The sequence below is a fragment of the Oreochromis aureus genome, linkage group 13, assembly GCF_013358895.1.
Source record: "Oreochromis aureus strain Israel breed Guangdong linkage group 13, ZZ_aureus, whole genome shotgun sequence".
In the NCBI taxonomy this organism is placed as follows: domain Eukaryota; kingdom Metazoa; phylum Chordata; class Actinopteri; order Cichliformes; family Cichlidae; genus Oreochromis; species Oreochromis aureus.
In genome coordinates, this window is record NC_052954.1 from 35,646,273 (window position 1) to 35,659,730 (window position 13,458).

At 45.6% G+C, this 13,458-nt stretch overlaps 1 protein-coding gene across 5 annotated transcripts in view; it reads left to right on the forward strand.

The window, feature by feature from the left end:
- ubr2 (ubiquitin protein ligase E3 component n-recognin 2) overlaps nucleotides 1-13,458 on the forward strand; it is a 78,940-nt gene that overhangs the window by 44,796 nt on the left and 20,686 nt on the right. For all 5 annotated transcript variants that reach the window (XM_039621913.1, XM_039621914.1, XM_039621916.1 and 2 more), the window contains exons 6-11: nucleotides 7,190-7,320; nucleotides 7,441-7,579; nucleotides 7,710-7,772; nucleotides 7,998-8,118; nucleotides 8,199-8,306; nucleotides 11,558-11,646. In XM_039621913.1, the coding sequence (XP_039477847.1) occupies nucleotides 7,190-7,320; nucleotides 7,441-7,579; nucleotides 7,710-7,772; nucleotides 7,998-8,118; nucleotides 8,199-8,306; nucleotides 11,558-11,646 (651 nt within the window). The remainder of the gene's footprint in view (nucleotides 1-7,189; nucleotides 7,321-7,440; nucleotides 7,580-7,709; nucleotides 7,773-7,997; nucleotides 8,119-8,198; nucleotides 8,307-11,557; nucleotides 11,647-13,458) is intronic.

The following is a 13,458-nucleotide window of genomic DNA, read 5'->3' on the forward strand; positions in this document are numbered from 1 at the left end:
TGTTTTACTCTTTGGTTCAGATGTGGATACTGTATTGTTCTTTCTTTGTGATTTTTTTTTTTTATGTTTAAGTTGTTTATTGCTGGTTTGTAGTTTGTTTTTTGTCTGTTTGGGAGCTGACACAGTCTCTATGGAGATGGGTTTTTGGGGGGGTAGCAGGAGGAGGGAAGCTGCAGAGAGGCTTGTAAGACTGCAACTCTGCTTCCTGGTCCCAACTCTGGATAGTCATATTTTGGGGGGTTTAATAAATTGGTCCATATTTCTAGAAATAAGAGCTGCTCCATCCAAAGTGGGATGGATGCCGTCTCTCCTAACAAGACCAGGTTTCCTCCAGAAGGTTTGCCAATTATCTATGAAGCCCACATCGTTTCTGGGACACCACTCAGACAGCCAGCAATTTAAGGAGAACATGCGGCTAAACATGTCACTCCTGTTCTGATTGGGGAGGGGACCAGAGAAAACTACAGTGTCCCACATTGTTTTGGCAAAGTCACAGACTCGCTGTCTGTGACTTTTGTTTGTGACTCTGTCTTTGACTCTCTGTCTCTCGCTGTCTGTCTGTGTCTCTCTGTCTGTGACTCTGTCTGTGACTCTGACTCCTTCTGTGACTCTTGTCTGTGACTCTCTGTCTCTGACTGTCTCTGACTCTGTCTCGAGTCTACAGTCATGCTGGTTCTTCCCACCATCCTAATGATACTCCTGCAGAGACAGACACACTGACACATAGGAGGGTGATGTTTGCAACTAAAAACACTCAACAAACTCTTGGCTTCCGGTCTTGACTTGTTCTCCTCGTCATCAGTGCGTGTGACGTCATATTGTCGGCGTGGCGACACGTTTTCGTTTAGAAGAACACCGCAGTGGCTTTTTGTGCCGTGACAGCAGGTACAAACGGCTGCCTCTGTGTGATGACGGCATGGTGGACGGTATGTTAGCACCTTAACCATCTGTGACTCTGTCTGTCGGTCTAACTTAATTTTTATTAAATTATTGTTAAGTAAAAACCTTCCTGCCGTGAACAGAATTAGAAAAACAAGCAAATATAGCAGAGCTGATGACATGACCCCATCTGTCTGTGACTGTCTGTGACCCCCACGGTGCTCAGCCTGAACGTGAGTCGCTCCTTTGACCTCGATCATCAGTTTGATGTATTTAAACTTTTCTGCATGTTTCAGTCCATTTGATTATTCTCAGTTTAATGTTCAGTTCATTTTCCAGAGAGCAGGTGTTCAGGTGAAGCGAGGATTAGCTGGTAAGCGACGCTGAGTCACCTGTGGTCAGACAGTTTGTACAGAGGGGAATTTTTCTTCCTTGTCCCTGCTTAATTATGTAGGGCCTGGACCTATGAGACTGTCCTACCTCAGGAGTGTTTATCCAAACTCTTTGGTTGTTTGGCCTTCTGTCCCCGCAGTGAGTGGAATTTACGAGCGTCGCGGATCGAACCCTCAGTGTTTACGTCCCCTAATTTGGGCCATTTCTGTTAATGATTCAACTTCTACTTCGCTGAGCATGGCGCTCTTTAATGCCCGATCAATGACAAATAAAACGTTCTTGTTGAATGATTTTCTTCTTTCCAATAAAAAAAAAAATGGATGTCTTGTTTCTAACTGAAACCTGGCAGCGCGATGGTGACTACTCATCTTTCATCGAATTTTGCCCAGGCTGGTACTCCTTCATCAGCCAGCCTCGGACGTCCGGTCGAGGAGGAGGTGTCGCTGCGGTGTTTGGAAGTCGGTTTCACTGTCACTCAGTAATGGTCCGACATTTTTCATCATTTGAATTACAGCTGATTAAAACTGAAGATAAAGATCCGTGTTACTGTGCTCTAGTGTATCGTCCACCTGGTCTAAATGGTCAGTTTTTAAAGGAGTTCAGTGACTTTTTATCCTCCACCTTGAAGCTGTCAGACTGGTTATCGTCGGGGATTTTAATATACACATTGACGATGACTCTGACCTCTTTGCCAGAGGTTTCCTTAGCGTCATGGATTCTTTTCATTTTACACAGCATGTGTCTGGTCCCACTCACACCAAAGGACACACACTGGACCTTGTTTTTACCTTAGGATTAACTATTGATTTTATTAGTTCTGAGGACATTTTTATTTCGGACCATCACTGTATTCTTTAACTTGTCTTTCCATCTGTCCCTCTCTCCTGTTCGACATTGGTTAGAATAGAATAGAAGAGAATAGAATAGAATTCAACTTTATTGTCATTGCACATGTCCCAGGTACAGGGCAACGAAATGCAGTTTGCATCCATCCAGAAAGTGCTTTAGTCGTGATATAGATATATTACAATATAAATTAGCAATAATAGAGATGTGTAAGTATATTACAGAAATGGGTCTATTATGGTATGTTATAATGTACACAGTGTGAAGTATGTTATGAGTATTCTATAACTATAAGTATGTACAGGCTGTAGTGAGTACAAGCTATGTACAGGCTATGAACAGGATATAAATATGAAATAAAAACTATACAGAAATCTGAGATATACAGTTATACAGAATGTGAACTATGTAAGTTATAAACAGTTGTGGGATTAAAAATTATCGTATGTACAGAATGATTATCTACACAGAACTATACAGTAGTGGTAAAGTGCTAGTGGTTGTGGGTGTGTGTATGTTCAGTCCATGAGTTTAACGTGGGTCAGATGTCAGGAGGCAGAGTTCGAGTCTGACAGCTGTAGGAAAGAAGCTGTTCCGGTACCTGGTGGTCTTAGTCCGGAGGCTCCTGTAGCGCCTCCCAGAGGGCAGGAGGGTGAAGAGTCTATGTGATGGGTGACTGGGGTCTCTGATGATTTTCCCAGCCCTTTTCAGACACCGCTTCCTGTAGATGTCCTTTATGGCAGGAAGTGGTGCTCGGCGATGCGCTGGGCAGTTTTCACGACCCTCTGCAACGCCTTCCGGTCCGAGGCAGAGCAGTTCCCGTACCAGACTGTTATATACAGTTGGTCAGGATGCTCTCGATGGTGCAGCGATAGAAGTTCACCAGGATGTCTGAGGACAGGTGGTTCTTCCTCAGAGTCCTCAAGAAGAAGAGGCGCTGGTGAGCCTTCTTGACCAGCTTGGAGCAGTTGGTCGTCCAGATGAGATCCTCGGAGATGTGGACTCCCAGGAACTTGAAGCTGCTCACACGCTCCACAGCCGTCCCCTTAATGTGGATGGGTGGATGTGGGTCAGCATTCCTCCTGTAGTCCACGATGAGCTCCTTAGTCTTCTCGGTGTTAAGCAGCAGGTTGTTTGTGTCGCACCACTCAGCCAGACGATCCACCTCCTCCCTGTAGGCGGCCTCGTCGTTGTCACTGATGAGGCCAATCACCGTGGTGTCATCTGCAAACTTAATGATGGTGTTGGAACCATCAGCAGGTCTGCAGTCGTGGGTGAAGAGGGAGTAGAGGAAAGGGCTCATCACACAGCCCTGTGGTACACCGTGTTCATTGTGATTGTTGATGAGCAGCGGTTATCCAGCCGGACATGCTGGGGCGGTTGGTCAGGAAGTCCAGTAACCATTTGCAGATGAGGGAACTGATGCCCAGGTCTGTCAGTTTCCTGATGAGTTGTGAGGGTGGATTGTGTTGAACGCTGAACTGAAGTCTATAAACAGCATTCTGGCGTAGGTGTTGTTGTTGTCCAGGTGTGAGAGGACAGAGTGCAGTGCGATGGACACTGCATCCTCTGTGCTCCTGTTCTGGCGGTATGCAAATTGGTGGGGGTCCAGGGTGGGGGAGACAGGATTTGAAGTGTGCTAAGACCAGCTGCTCTAAGCACTTAGCGATGATGGGGTGAGGGCTACTGGGCGGTAGTCATTGAGGCTAGATGGGTTGGAGTTTTTGGGTATCGGGACGATGGAGGTGGATTTGAAGCAGGCCGGTACCACAGCGTGGGCCAAGGACAGGTTGAATATGTCTGTGAGCACTCCTGCAAGCTCCCAGAACACGCTCTGAGAACACGCCGGGGATACCATCAGGACCTGCAGCCTTGTGGACATTGATCCTGCTCAGCACCGCTCCTACATCGGTGGGGGAGAGAGTCAGAGGTTGGTGGTCTGGCATCATGTCTGTTATGGTTGTGGTTGTGGGGTTCCCTCGCTCAAAACGAGCATAAAAGTTGTTGAGCTCGTTGAGGAAGGAGGCATCAGAGGATGTGGGGAGGGTTTGGTGGTCCTGTAGTCTGTAATGGTCTGGAGTCCTTGCCACATGCGTCGGGGTTGGAGTTGGAGAAGTGTTCTTCTAACTTCTTTTGTAATGGTGTTTGGCTTTTTGATGCCCTTCTTTAGATTAGCCCTGGCTGTACTGTGGCGTGTGCATCTCCTGGCCTAAAGGCGGTGTTGCGGGCCTTCAGGAGGAGACGAACATCCCGGTTCATCCAAGGCTTCTGGTTGGGGTACATGGTGATCCGTTTCTGGGTGGTGACACTGTCTGTGGTTTCGGAGATGTAATCCAGTACAGATGAGGCGTACTGGTCCAGGTCTGTGTGGGTGAACATATTCCAGTCTGTTAGCTCTCGCATCTTAAATTCCTCTACTGCTGCCAAATTTTCTGATGTTTTTAATTTAGTTTTACCTTCCTATAACAATGTTGATTTATTAACAGATGTTTTTAATAATCATTACCTCTCTATTTTAGACAATGTTTCTCCTGTTAAAACTAGACTAGCTCCGGTTTCAAATTCGTCCCCCTGGATAAATAACAGCATTCGCTGTTTAAAGCGTTGCTGCCATAAGGTTGAGCGTTTATGGAGGAAAACCGTTTGCATGTCCATCTCCTTCATTTAAAGGACTTTTAGTTTCTTTTAACTGTTCAGTTCGAGATGCGAGGGCTGCCTATTTCTCAGACCTAGTGTCTTTGTTTTTCTTTGTTGAAAAGGTCAGTAATGTGAGGAACAATATCTCTCCTTCTGTGTCTCTGTTGTCAGCTTCAACTCAAGCTAGGCCTGTTATTTTAGAAAGATTTTTACCTGTGTCCTTACCAGAGCTGGTCAAGTTAGTTGATTCAGTGAAAGCATCCTTCTGCTTTCTTGATATTTTACCTGGATCGTTGTTTAAAAATGTCTTTCAGTCTATGGGTCCCTGTGTGCTTACAATTATCAATACCTCATTGGTTTCTGGTCAGGTCCCTGGTTATTGTAAGAATGCTGTCATTCACCCACTGTTTAAAAAAAACCCAAGCTTGACGCTTCTCTGCTTAGCAGTTGTAGACCAAATTTAAAACTACCATTCATTGCTAAGATTTTAGAAAAGGTTGTTGCTAAGCAGCTCACAGCTGTCTTAGATGAATACAACATTCCCGATAAATTCCAATCTGGCTTTCGTAGAGCTCACTCTACTGAAACTGCACTTCTTAGAGTGTCCAGTGATTTTTTGATGTCTTGCTGATGTTGGACCTGACCTCTACCTTTGATACCGTCAACCATCATTTGTTAACATTTTGTTAAATAGGCTGAGACGCTGGGTGGGTATATCAGGGTCTGCTTTGGACTGGTTCAAATCTTATTTGTGTGAATGATCCTTCTCTGTGGCTAGCTCTAAGTTCAGGTCCTCCTCCACTTCTCTTGCCTATGGTGTGCCACAAGGTTCTGTGTTGGGACCCTTATTGTTTTTGTTGTATATACTCTCTCTTCAGGACATGGTAAGCACTTTTAAGTGATACTTAAGGACATTTTGTATTACTGCTATGCAGATGATATTCAGTTGTGTATCTCTTTTAAGCCACATGATGTTTCCAAACTACAGATCTTGCATAGGTGCATAGACTCCATGAGAGGTTGGATGGCTGATAATTTTCTTCAACTTAAGAAGGAGAAAATTGAAGTCCTTGTTTGTGCTACTGATAAATTTGTGCCCTTGGTAGTGGAAAATTTAGGCCCTCTTGCCTCATTTGCCAAACCTATCAGGAACCTTGATGTAACTTTTGACCAGCTCTGACGCTGGACACTCATGTTAAATCTCTGGTCCGCTCCTGTTTTTATCACTTGAGAAACATTGCTAAGCGGAGTTCCATTGAGTCACGCCCTGAACTGGAAATGATCATTCATGCATTTGTCTCATCTCATTTGGATTATTGTAATTCCTTGTTCACCTGTTTATGTAAAGCCTCTTTGGAACGTCTGCAGGGTGCTCAGAGCGCTGCTGCAAAGCTTCTGACCAAGCCTTCCAAGTACTCCCATGTCACATCCCTACTGATTCAGCTGCACTGGCTCCCTATTAAATTCAGAATCCACTTTAAGGTTTTGACATTGACTTTCAGGGCTCTGCATGGACAAGCACCAACATATATCAGTGATCTTTTACATCCATACATTCTCAGCAGGTCCCTGAGGTCATGTGATCAGGGCTTGCTGGTTGTTCAACACACGAGGCTGAAAACAAAAGGCGACAGAGCTTTTGTAACTGTGGCCCCCAGACTGTGGAACTTTGTCCCTTTGAGCCTGAGATCTGTGGACTCAGTGGTTGCTTTTATAAAACAGCTAAAAACTCATCTTTTTAAACTTGCTTTTGGTTGATTTTTGTTTTAGCTTCTGTGAAGCACTTTGTGATTTTATCTTGAAAGGTACTATATAAATTAAATTTTACTTACTTATTTACTTTCAGGAGAACCTGAGCACCAATAAGCTGTCCTCTGAGAGCTCCCCGTCTAAAACATTAAAAGGAGGTTCCTATTTCAGGAGGTTCCTAAGCGTCTTTTCAGAGAATATAAAAGCAGCCATGCAAATATTTCCTCCGTTCCCTGGATCCTGTAGTTTGGATTGTGAAGTGTTTCCTCTGTAGGACAGCACGAGTCGTACAGCAGGTCGGTCAGCTTGCCACGTGTGCAGTCGGCTTTCATTTTTGAGTGGCAGTAATCGTGGGTCATTTTACTCGGTGCTGGATGGAGGGAAGAAGGATCTTCACAGCTGTGGTCTAAGGAGCTTGGAAAGAAAAACCATTTGACCCTAGAGCTGAACAAGCTTCTCGGATGAGAGGTAAAACGTCTTCCAGCAACTTAAAGAAGTCCAGATGCCTTTTTCTTTCCAAGCTCCTTAGACTACAATGACCTGGATGATTGAGAACCTTCACAGACATACTTCACAGCTGTGGTTTGAGTGTGAGAGACTGATTAGAGGCTGGTGTAAACTGAGCTGGCTTAGGATGGTAACCCCGTCTCTCAGAGTGCTGACTCTGTGCTGTTTGTCCTTCCAGGACCCCGTAGCTCATCTACCCACTGACATGGTCGGCCGTGCGTTCAGTGTCTTTTTCATCATCCTGAAGTATGCCGTCGACCTGCTAACCTGGGAGCACGAGGACCTGCTGCCTGCAGGACTGCAGCCACCGTAGGCTCACTCTACCTTTACCTGAGACACGTCACAGTAAACGCGTCACACTGCAGCGTTCACACTGTGTGTGTGTGTGTGTGTGTGTGTGTGTGTGTGTGTGCGTGCGTGCGTGCGCAGGGAGAGAGAGGACACCTACTACTGCATGCTGTTCAATGATGAAGTGCACACGTACGAGCAGGTGATCTACACGCTGCAGAAAGCTGTCAGCTGCAGCCAGAAGGAGGCCGTGAGCTTTGCCACTACCGTGGACCGAGACGTCAGTACACACACACGCACACACACACAGTAACAAGCTTATAGGAACTCAGAAATGTGACGAGGAGCTTCCTGTTTTTCATGTTCTGGTGATTATTCTAAGAATCTGTTTTGTGTGTGCACGCGCACAGGGCAGGAAGTCAGTTCGGTATGGAGACTTCCAGTTCTGTGAACAGGCCAAGTCCGTGATCGTGGTGAGTGTTTCCAAGTTTGATAAATGACAGGAAGTCTTGAACTGATGCGGGGGGGTGCTGACGGCGCCTGCTTCAGGGACGCTGAATGTCGTACTTGTTTACAGTCACTGCCTTCTGGTTTTACTCATCACAACAATTTAAGAAAACAAAGAATGTCTCACCACCTCCTCTTCCTACACCACCATCACCTCCTCCTCTGCTCCTCCTCCTTTCCTATCCCCTCAGAGAAACACCAGCCGTCAGTCAAAGCCTCTCCGGGTTCAGGTGATGCACTCGTCTGTCGTTGCTCATCAGTGTTTTGCTCTGAAGGCTCTGAGCTGGCTGGGTCAGATCATTCAGTACTCTGGTACGTGTGGACTTCATTACCCACAGTTCCTCTTTGTGTGTCCCTGCTGCTGCATGTGGTGACTGTGGACTGTGTTTTAGACGGCCTGAGGAGGATCCTGTGTCAGGTGGGACTGCAGAAAGGTCCAGAGGGAGAGAACTCCTCGCTTGTCGACCGACTGATGCTCAACGACTCCAAGATGTGGAAAGGTAACTGCACGTACCGCTGCTAGTCATATGGCGCTCGAACGGCCACGGTCGTGACGCCAACAGGTGTGAAACAGTTTGTGTTTATCCGTGGGTTGGTCCTTCAAAGGCACACAGCAGAGATACAGTCCCAATCAAATGTTTAAGACCACTTGAAAAATGGCCAAAAGTCATATTTTGCATGGTTGGATCTTGACCAGGTTCCAATTAAAGCTTTAACATGCAGTAATGGGAGTGAGACAAAACATTTAAGCATGCAGTTTATTAAAAACAACGCTTAAACTGAAACAGGCTGTTTTACAGCTGATCCAAAGTTTCGGGCCGCATGCCTTTAAAAGGACAAATCTGGGCATAAATGTGGATTCATTGTCATTTCCTGTCAGGTAGTCACACTGTCATGACGTTCTGATGGCAAACGCTAACAAACGTTTCCTTTTTGAACGCGGTCGGGTTGTTGAACTGCATAAGCAGGGTCTCTCACAGCACGCCATCACTGCTGAGGTGGGACGCAGTGAGACAGTTATTTGGAATTCCTCAAATGATCCTGAGGGTTATGGAACAAAAGTCAAGTGGAAGACCCAAACAAATGTCATCAGCACTGAGCCGGAGGATCCATTTGGCTGTTCGTCGAGACACTGGATGACCCTCGACCCAAATTAAGGCCGTTCCTGGTGCCGACTGCAGCCCCATAACCATCAGACGGCCTCAAAACACGTCTTCAAAGGCCTCGTCTCCTTGAACGCCACAGAACTGACCGTTCGGACCAAACATGGGACATTGAAAGGTGGAAGAAAAAGTTTGATTTTTTTGATGAGAACAAATGTAATTTTAATGGTCCTGATGGTTTCCAGCGTTACTGGCATGATAAGCAGATCCCACCTGAAGTGTCATAATGGTCTGGGCTGCTTTTTCCTTCAGTGGAACAATGGAGCTTCAGGAGGTGCAGGGACGTCAAACGGCTGCTGGCCATGTCCAGATGTTGCAGAGAGCATCCCTCATGACTGAGGGCCCTCGTCTGTGTGGTAACCACTGGGTTTATCAACAGGACAACGTAGAGCTGGGCGATAGAACGATAACGATATGTATTGCGAAATAACTTTTTCTCGATAGAAAAATGAAACTATTGCGATAGGCCTCATCTCTCTCTCTTCCTGTCTTAAAAAAAAAAAGAACAGCCAATCCAAATTAAGTAGCGCATAGCCGAACCAATCACAGCCGCAGCGTCACGTCACGTGACTTGTTACGAACAGCACAAGTGCCAAGCCGCACATGTGTATTTGTTTGGGAAGCAGCCAGCCGCCGTGCTGGCCGGTTAATGGAGAAAATGAGTTTGCCCGCTAGAGAAAAATCAACCGAGAGCTTGGGTGACCAGGTTACCGAAGACAACACAGATGATGTTCCAATGCCGGAGAGCTTGTTGAAAGGAAGGGCCAGAGAAGTTCCGTAGACTAAAAGTGCTAATTCGTCATCGAAAACAACCAGGAGAATCCCTGCGAAGCAACAACAGTCAATTGAGTCGGCTTTCTCCAGCGTCTTACCATATGACAAAAAAAGCTAAGAGACATAGCGACATAACGAATGCCATAGCCTACCGTCTTGCTAAAGACATGCTACCAATAAACACGGTTGAAAATGAAGGATTCAAGCAGCTAATTGAGGTAATAGCTAAGCTATACAACAAGGAGAGATTGAGAATTTCCTTTTAGTTCTCAGTTTATTTGATATTGACAAAAGTTAGTCAATTTTGTCTGTTCTTCTGTAAAACAAACTAAGATTTATTTTTAGAATTAAAATTTTGTTTCTAAGTGGAATTGACAATTTAGTGGTCTGTTTTGTTTGTTCTATTTTGAAACTTAAACGCTTTAGCGGCTGCCTTTTGTGTAGTTTGCAATATTTGCCTTTATTTATCTGAAACTGAACTCTCATGTTCCTTAAGTACATCTACCCTGTTGAACTTATTATGGGAAATAAATATTTAAATTAAAACAAGCTGCTGATTATTTCACATTTTACTTGTGAGCAATGGCACATTTAAATCTTACAAATATAGTTATTTGGCTTATATCGTGATATATATCGTTATCGCCTGAAATGAAAAAAAAAAACATATCGTGATATGAAAAAATCTTATATCGCCCAGCTCTAGGACAACGCTACAGTACACAATGCTGCAGGACAAGGGACTTCTTCCAGGAGAGTAACATCACTCTTTTAGACCATCCCGTGTCTTCCCCTGATGAAAATCCAGCTGAGAACCTTTGGGGATGGACGGCAAGGCAAGAGTCGACTCCCATTGAGCAAGAGCCGGCTCCTCACTTAATTTCCTTTTGCTGCTCAGCTCGCACACAGTGGCTCAGCTATGCTCCTATCCCTCCATGTTGTGGCCAATCACATGCGAGGATATAGGATAATATCATTATGTGAAAAACAGAGAGGGTGAGAAACGCGACAGTCAAGTGGAGCGTGTGTCTGTCCTCTCAGTAAGTGAGTGAGACAGTAGACAGCGGTGAGGAGGGCTGTGCGAGTGCATTGCAAAAACACATAAATATGCCTGACGCCTGTAAACAAGGCAGCATCTGGCTGCAGTTTAAAGACTTTTTTTGTCTCGGTCTGTCTTGGTCTTGGTCTTGTCTTGGTCTCGATACCCTCTGGTCTTGTTATTGTCTTGGTCTTGGTTTAGGCGGTCTTGACTACAAGTCTACAAGGCAAGTTTGCAAAAATGGACAGCAGCTCCAGACAGTAGATGCCCTTCGTGCAGCCGTCTGTTCCCACTCACCTCATGGAAACACTTGCATCAAGCATGCCGCACTGAATTTTTGAAGTGATCAACAATAACGGTGGAGTGACTCGTTACTGAACTTTGATTTCTGTTTCACAGGTTTTTTTTGGACGTGTGGTCCAAAACAGCTGATCCAAAGTTTACTTTGGATCAGCTGTAAACCAGCCTGTTTCAGTTTAAGCGTGGTATTCAATAAACTGCATGCTCAAAGCATATTGTGTCTCACTCCCATTTCTGCATGTTGAAGCTCTACTTGGAACCTTGTTAAGATCCAACCATGCAAAATAGGATTTTTGGCCATTTTTCAAGTGGTCTTAAACTCTCGATTGGGGCTGAATGTGACTGACAGGCACTCTAACTAGCTGTAGTTTGGATGCATGGCAGTCTCCTTGATCTGCTTGTTCATGGTGTGCGAGTTGATGAGCTGCAAGTAAATGTGAGCAAGTTGAGGTCAGCTGATCTGTCATGTTTGCAGGAGCGAGGAACATCTATCACCAGCTACTTATGAACAGCCTCCTCATGGACCTCAAGTACAAGAAGATCTTTGCCATCCAATTTGCCAAGGTAACGCAGTATACCTGACACCTGCCATCCACGTCATTAGGTACACCTTGCTTGTACTGGTACTCCTTTTTCTTTAAGAGCTGCTTTAATTCTTCACGGCTCAGATTGAGTAAGCTGCTGGAAACACTCAGAGAGGCTGGTCCATGTGGACACGACATGACGAGAACTTCTGTTCCATTTGAGCACAGAGGAGCTCTGCTGCACTGAGATCTTTGACCGTGGAGGCCCTTATACAGCAAACTCACTGTCATGTTCAAGACATGGTTGGTGAGAACATGACATCATATCAGCAGTCTGAAACACCAACAACCATCCCACGCTTAAAGTCTCTTAAATCACTTTCCTTCATTATTCTGATGTTCATTTTGAACTTCAGCTCGTCTGATATCTGCATGTCTGAATGCACTGAGCTGAAGCCCTGTGATTGCCTGATTACATATTTGCATTAACAAGCCGTTGAACAGGCCTAATAAAGTGGCTGGTGAGTGTATATACCTGATCGGAACAGCTGTGGAGGTTTATATAGTCTGGGGGCCGTTTATGCTAGTAGAAGCTCGATGATCTGTGATTCCCTGGCAGCATCTGTTTCCTCAGCGCAACAGCCTGAAACCTCACCACATGACCTTGTTGGCTTGTTTACAGCCAAAATGAAAAACTTCATCCAGCCAGTCATGTGTCGATTGAATGTTTAGATCCAAAAAAATCAAAGTACTCAAAAAGATCCTCTGGAGTGAACTTTGTTCATTGAAACAGACTTTACTAAACAGTGTCATATAAACAACAAAACAGAACGTCACAATACACAGAACAGCAAGACATCACAAAGTAGAGCAGAGCAACCCTGAGGTGTAGAGCCTGCATGCTCATGTAGCAGACGAAAACAACAGAGAAAAAGGGTTACGCTGACAAAAATAAACCATAAATCTCATTAATTTGGGGTTTTTCTCACTTTGGAAAGTGTGTTCTGTCAAAGAGAGCCATAATTCACATTAACCCCTCCATGAACTGCTATTTTAGTGTGGTGGACTAGTTTGTTTGTCCTAGGGAACCCAGGGGCTATGTTCTCAGGGCCTTTTGCCTCCTAGTAGGGTTTCCCATGGCAAATTGGTCCTGGGTCAGGAACCAGACAAAGAGATATTCAAAAGACCCTTATGAGTTTAACAACAAGGGAGTTTACCCTGCCTGGGATACGGTTACTGGGGCCCCGTCCTGAAGCCAGGCCTGGGAAGTGTGCTCGAGGGAGAACGCCGGCTGGGTGCACCCGACACCCAACGTAGGCCTGCACCATCCCCATGGGGTGCCGTAGAGGTTGGGTGCAGTGTGTGCCAATGGCAAGAGATCCTGACGGACCGATCCCCGAGTCTGGTGCTTGGGACACGGAACACCTCTTTGGTGGAGAAGGAGTACGCGAGGTTGAGATGTACCGGCTAGATATAGTCAGGCTCACCTCAACACACAGCTTCGGCTCTAGAACCTGTCTCCTAGAGAGGTGCTGGACTCTGTCCCAGTCTGGAGTTGCCTTTGGTAAGAGACAGTGTGTTGAGGTGGGTATCTTGGACCCTGTATGTTGGAGTTTTTCCCAGTGGACGAGACACCTTCAGGTTGGGGAGTCTTTGTGTGGGGTGCTCAAGGTGCTCCATCTGGAGACTCAACGCTCATATGGACAGTTGACAGTAAGACTTAAAGGGGCGTCATTGGGAGGAACAGCCTGCCTGGTCTGAACTGAAGTGGTGTTCTGTTACTGGACTTCTGTGCAAACCAGTGCGTCCATAACAAACACCACTTTCGAAGGTCGTCTATAAGTGCACATGG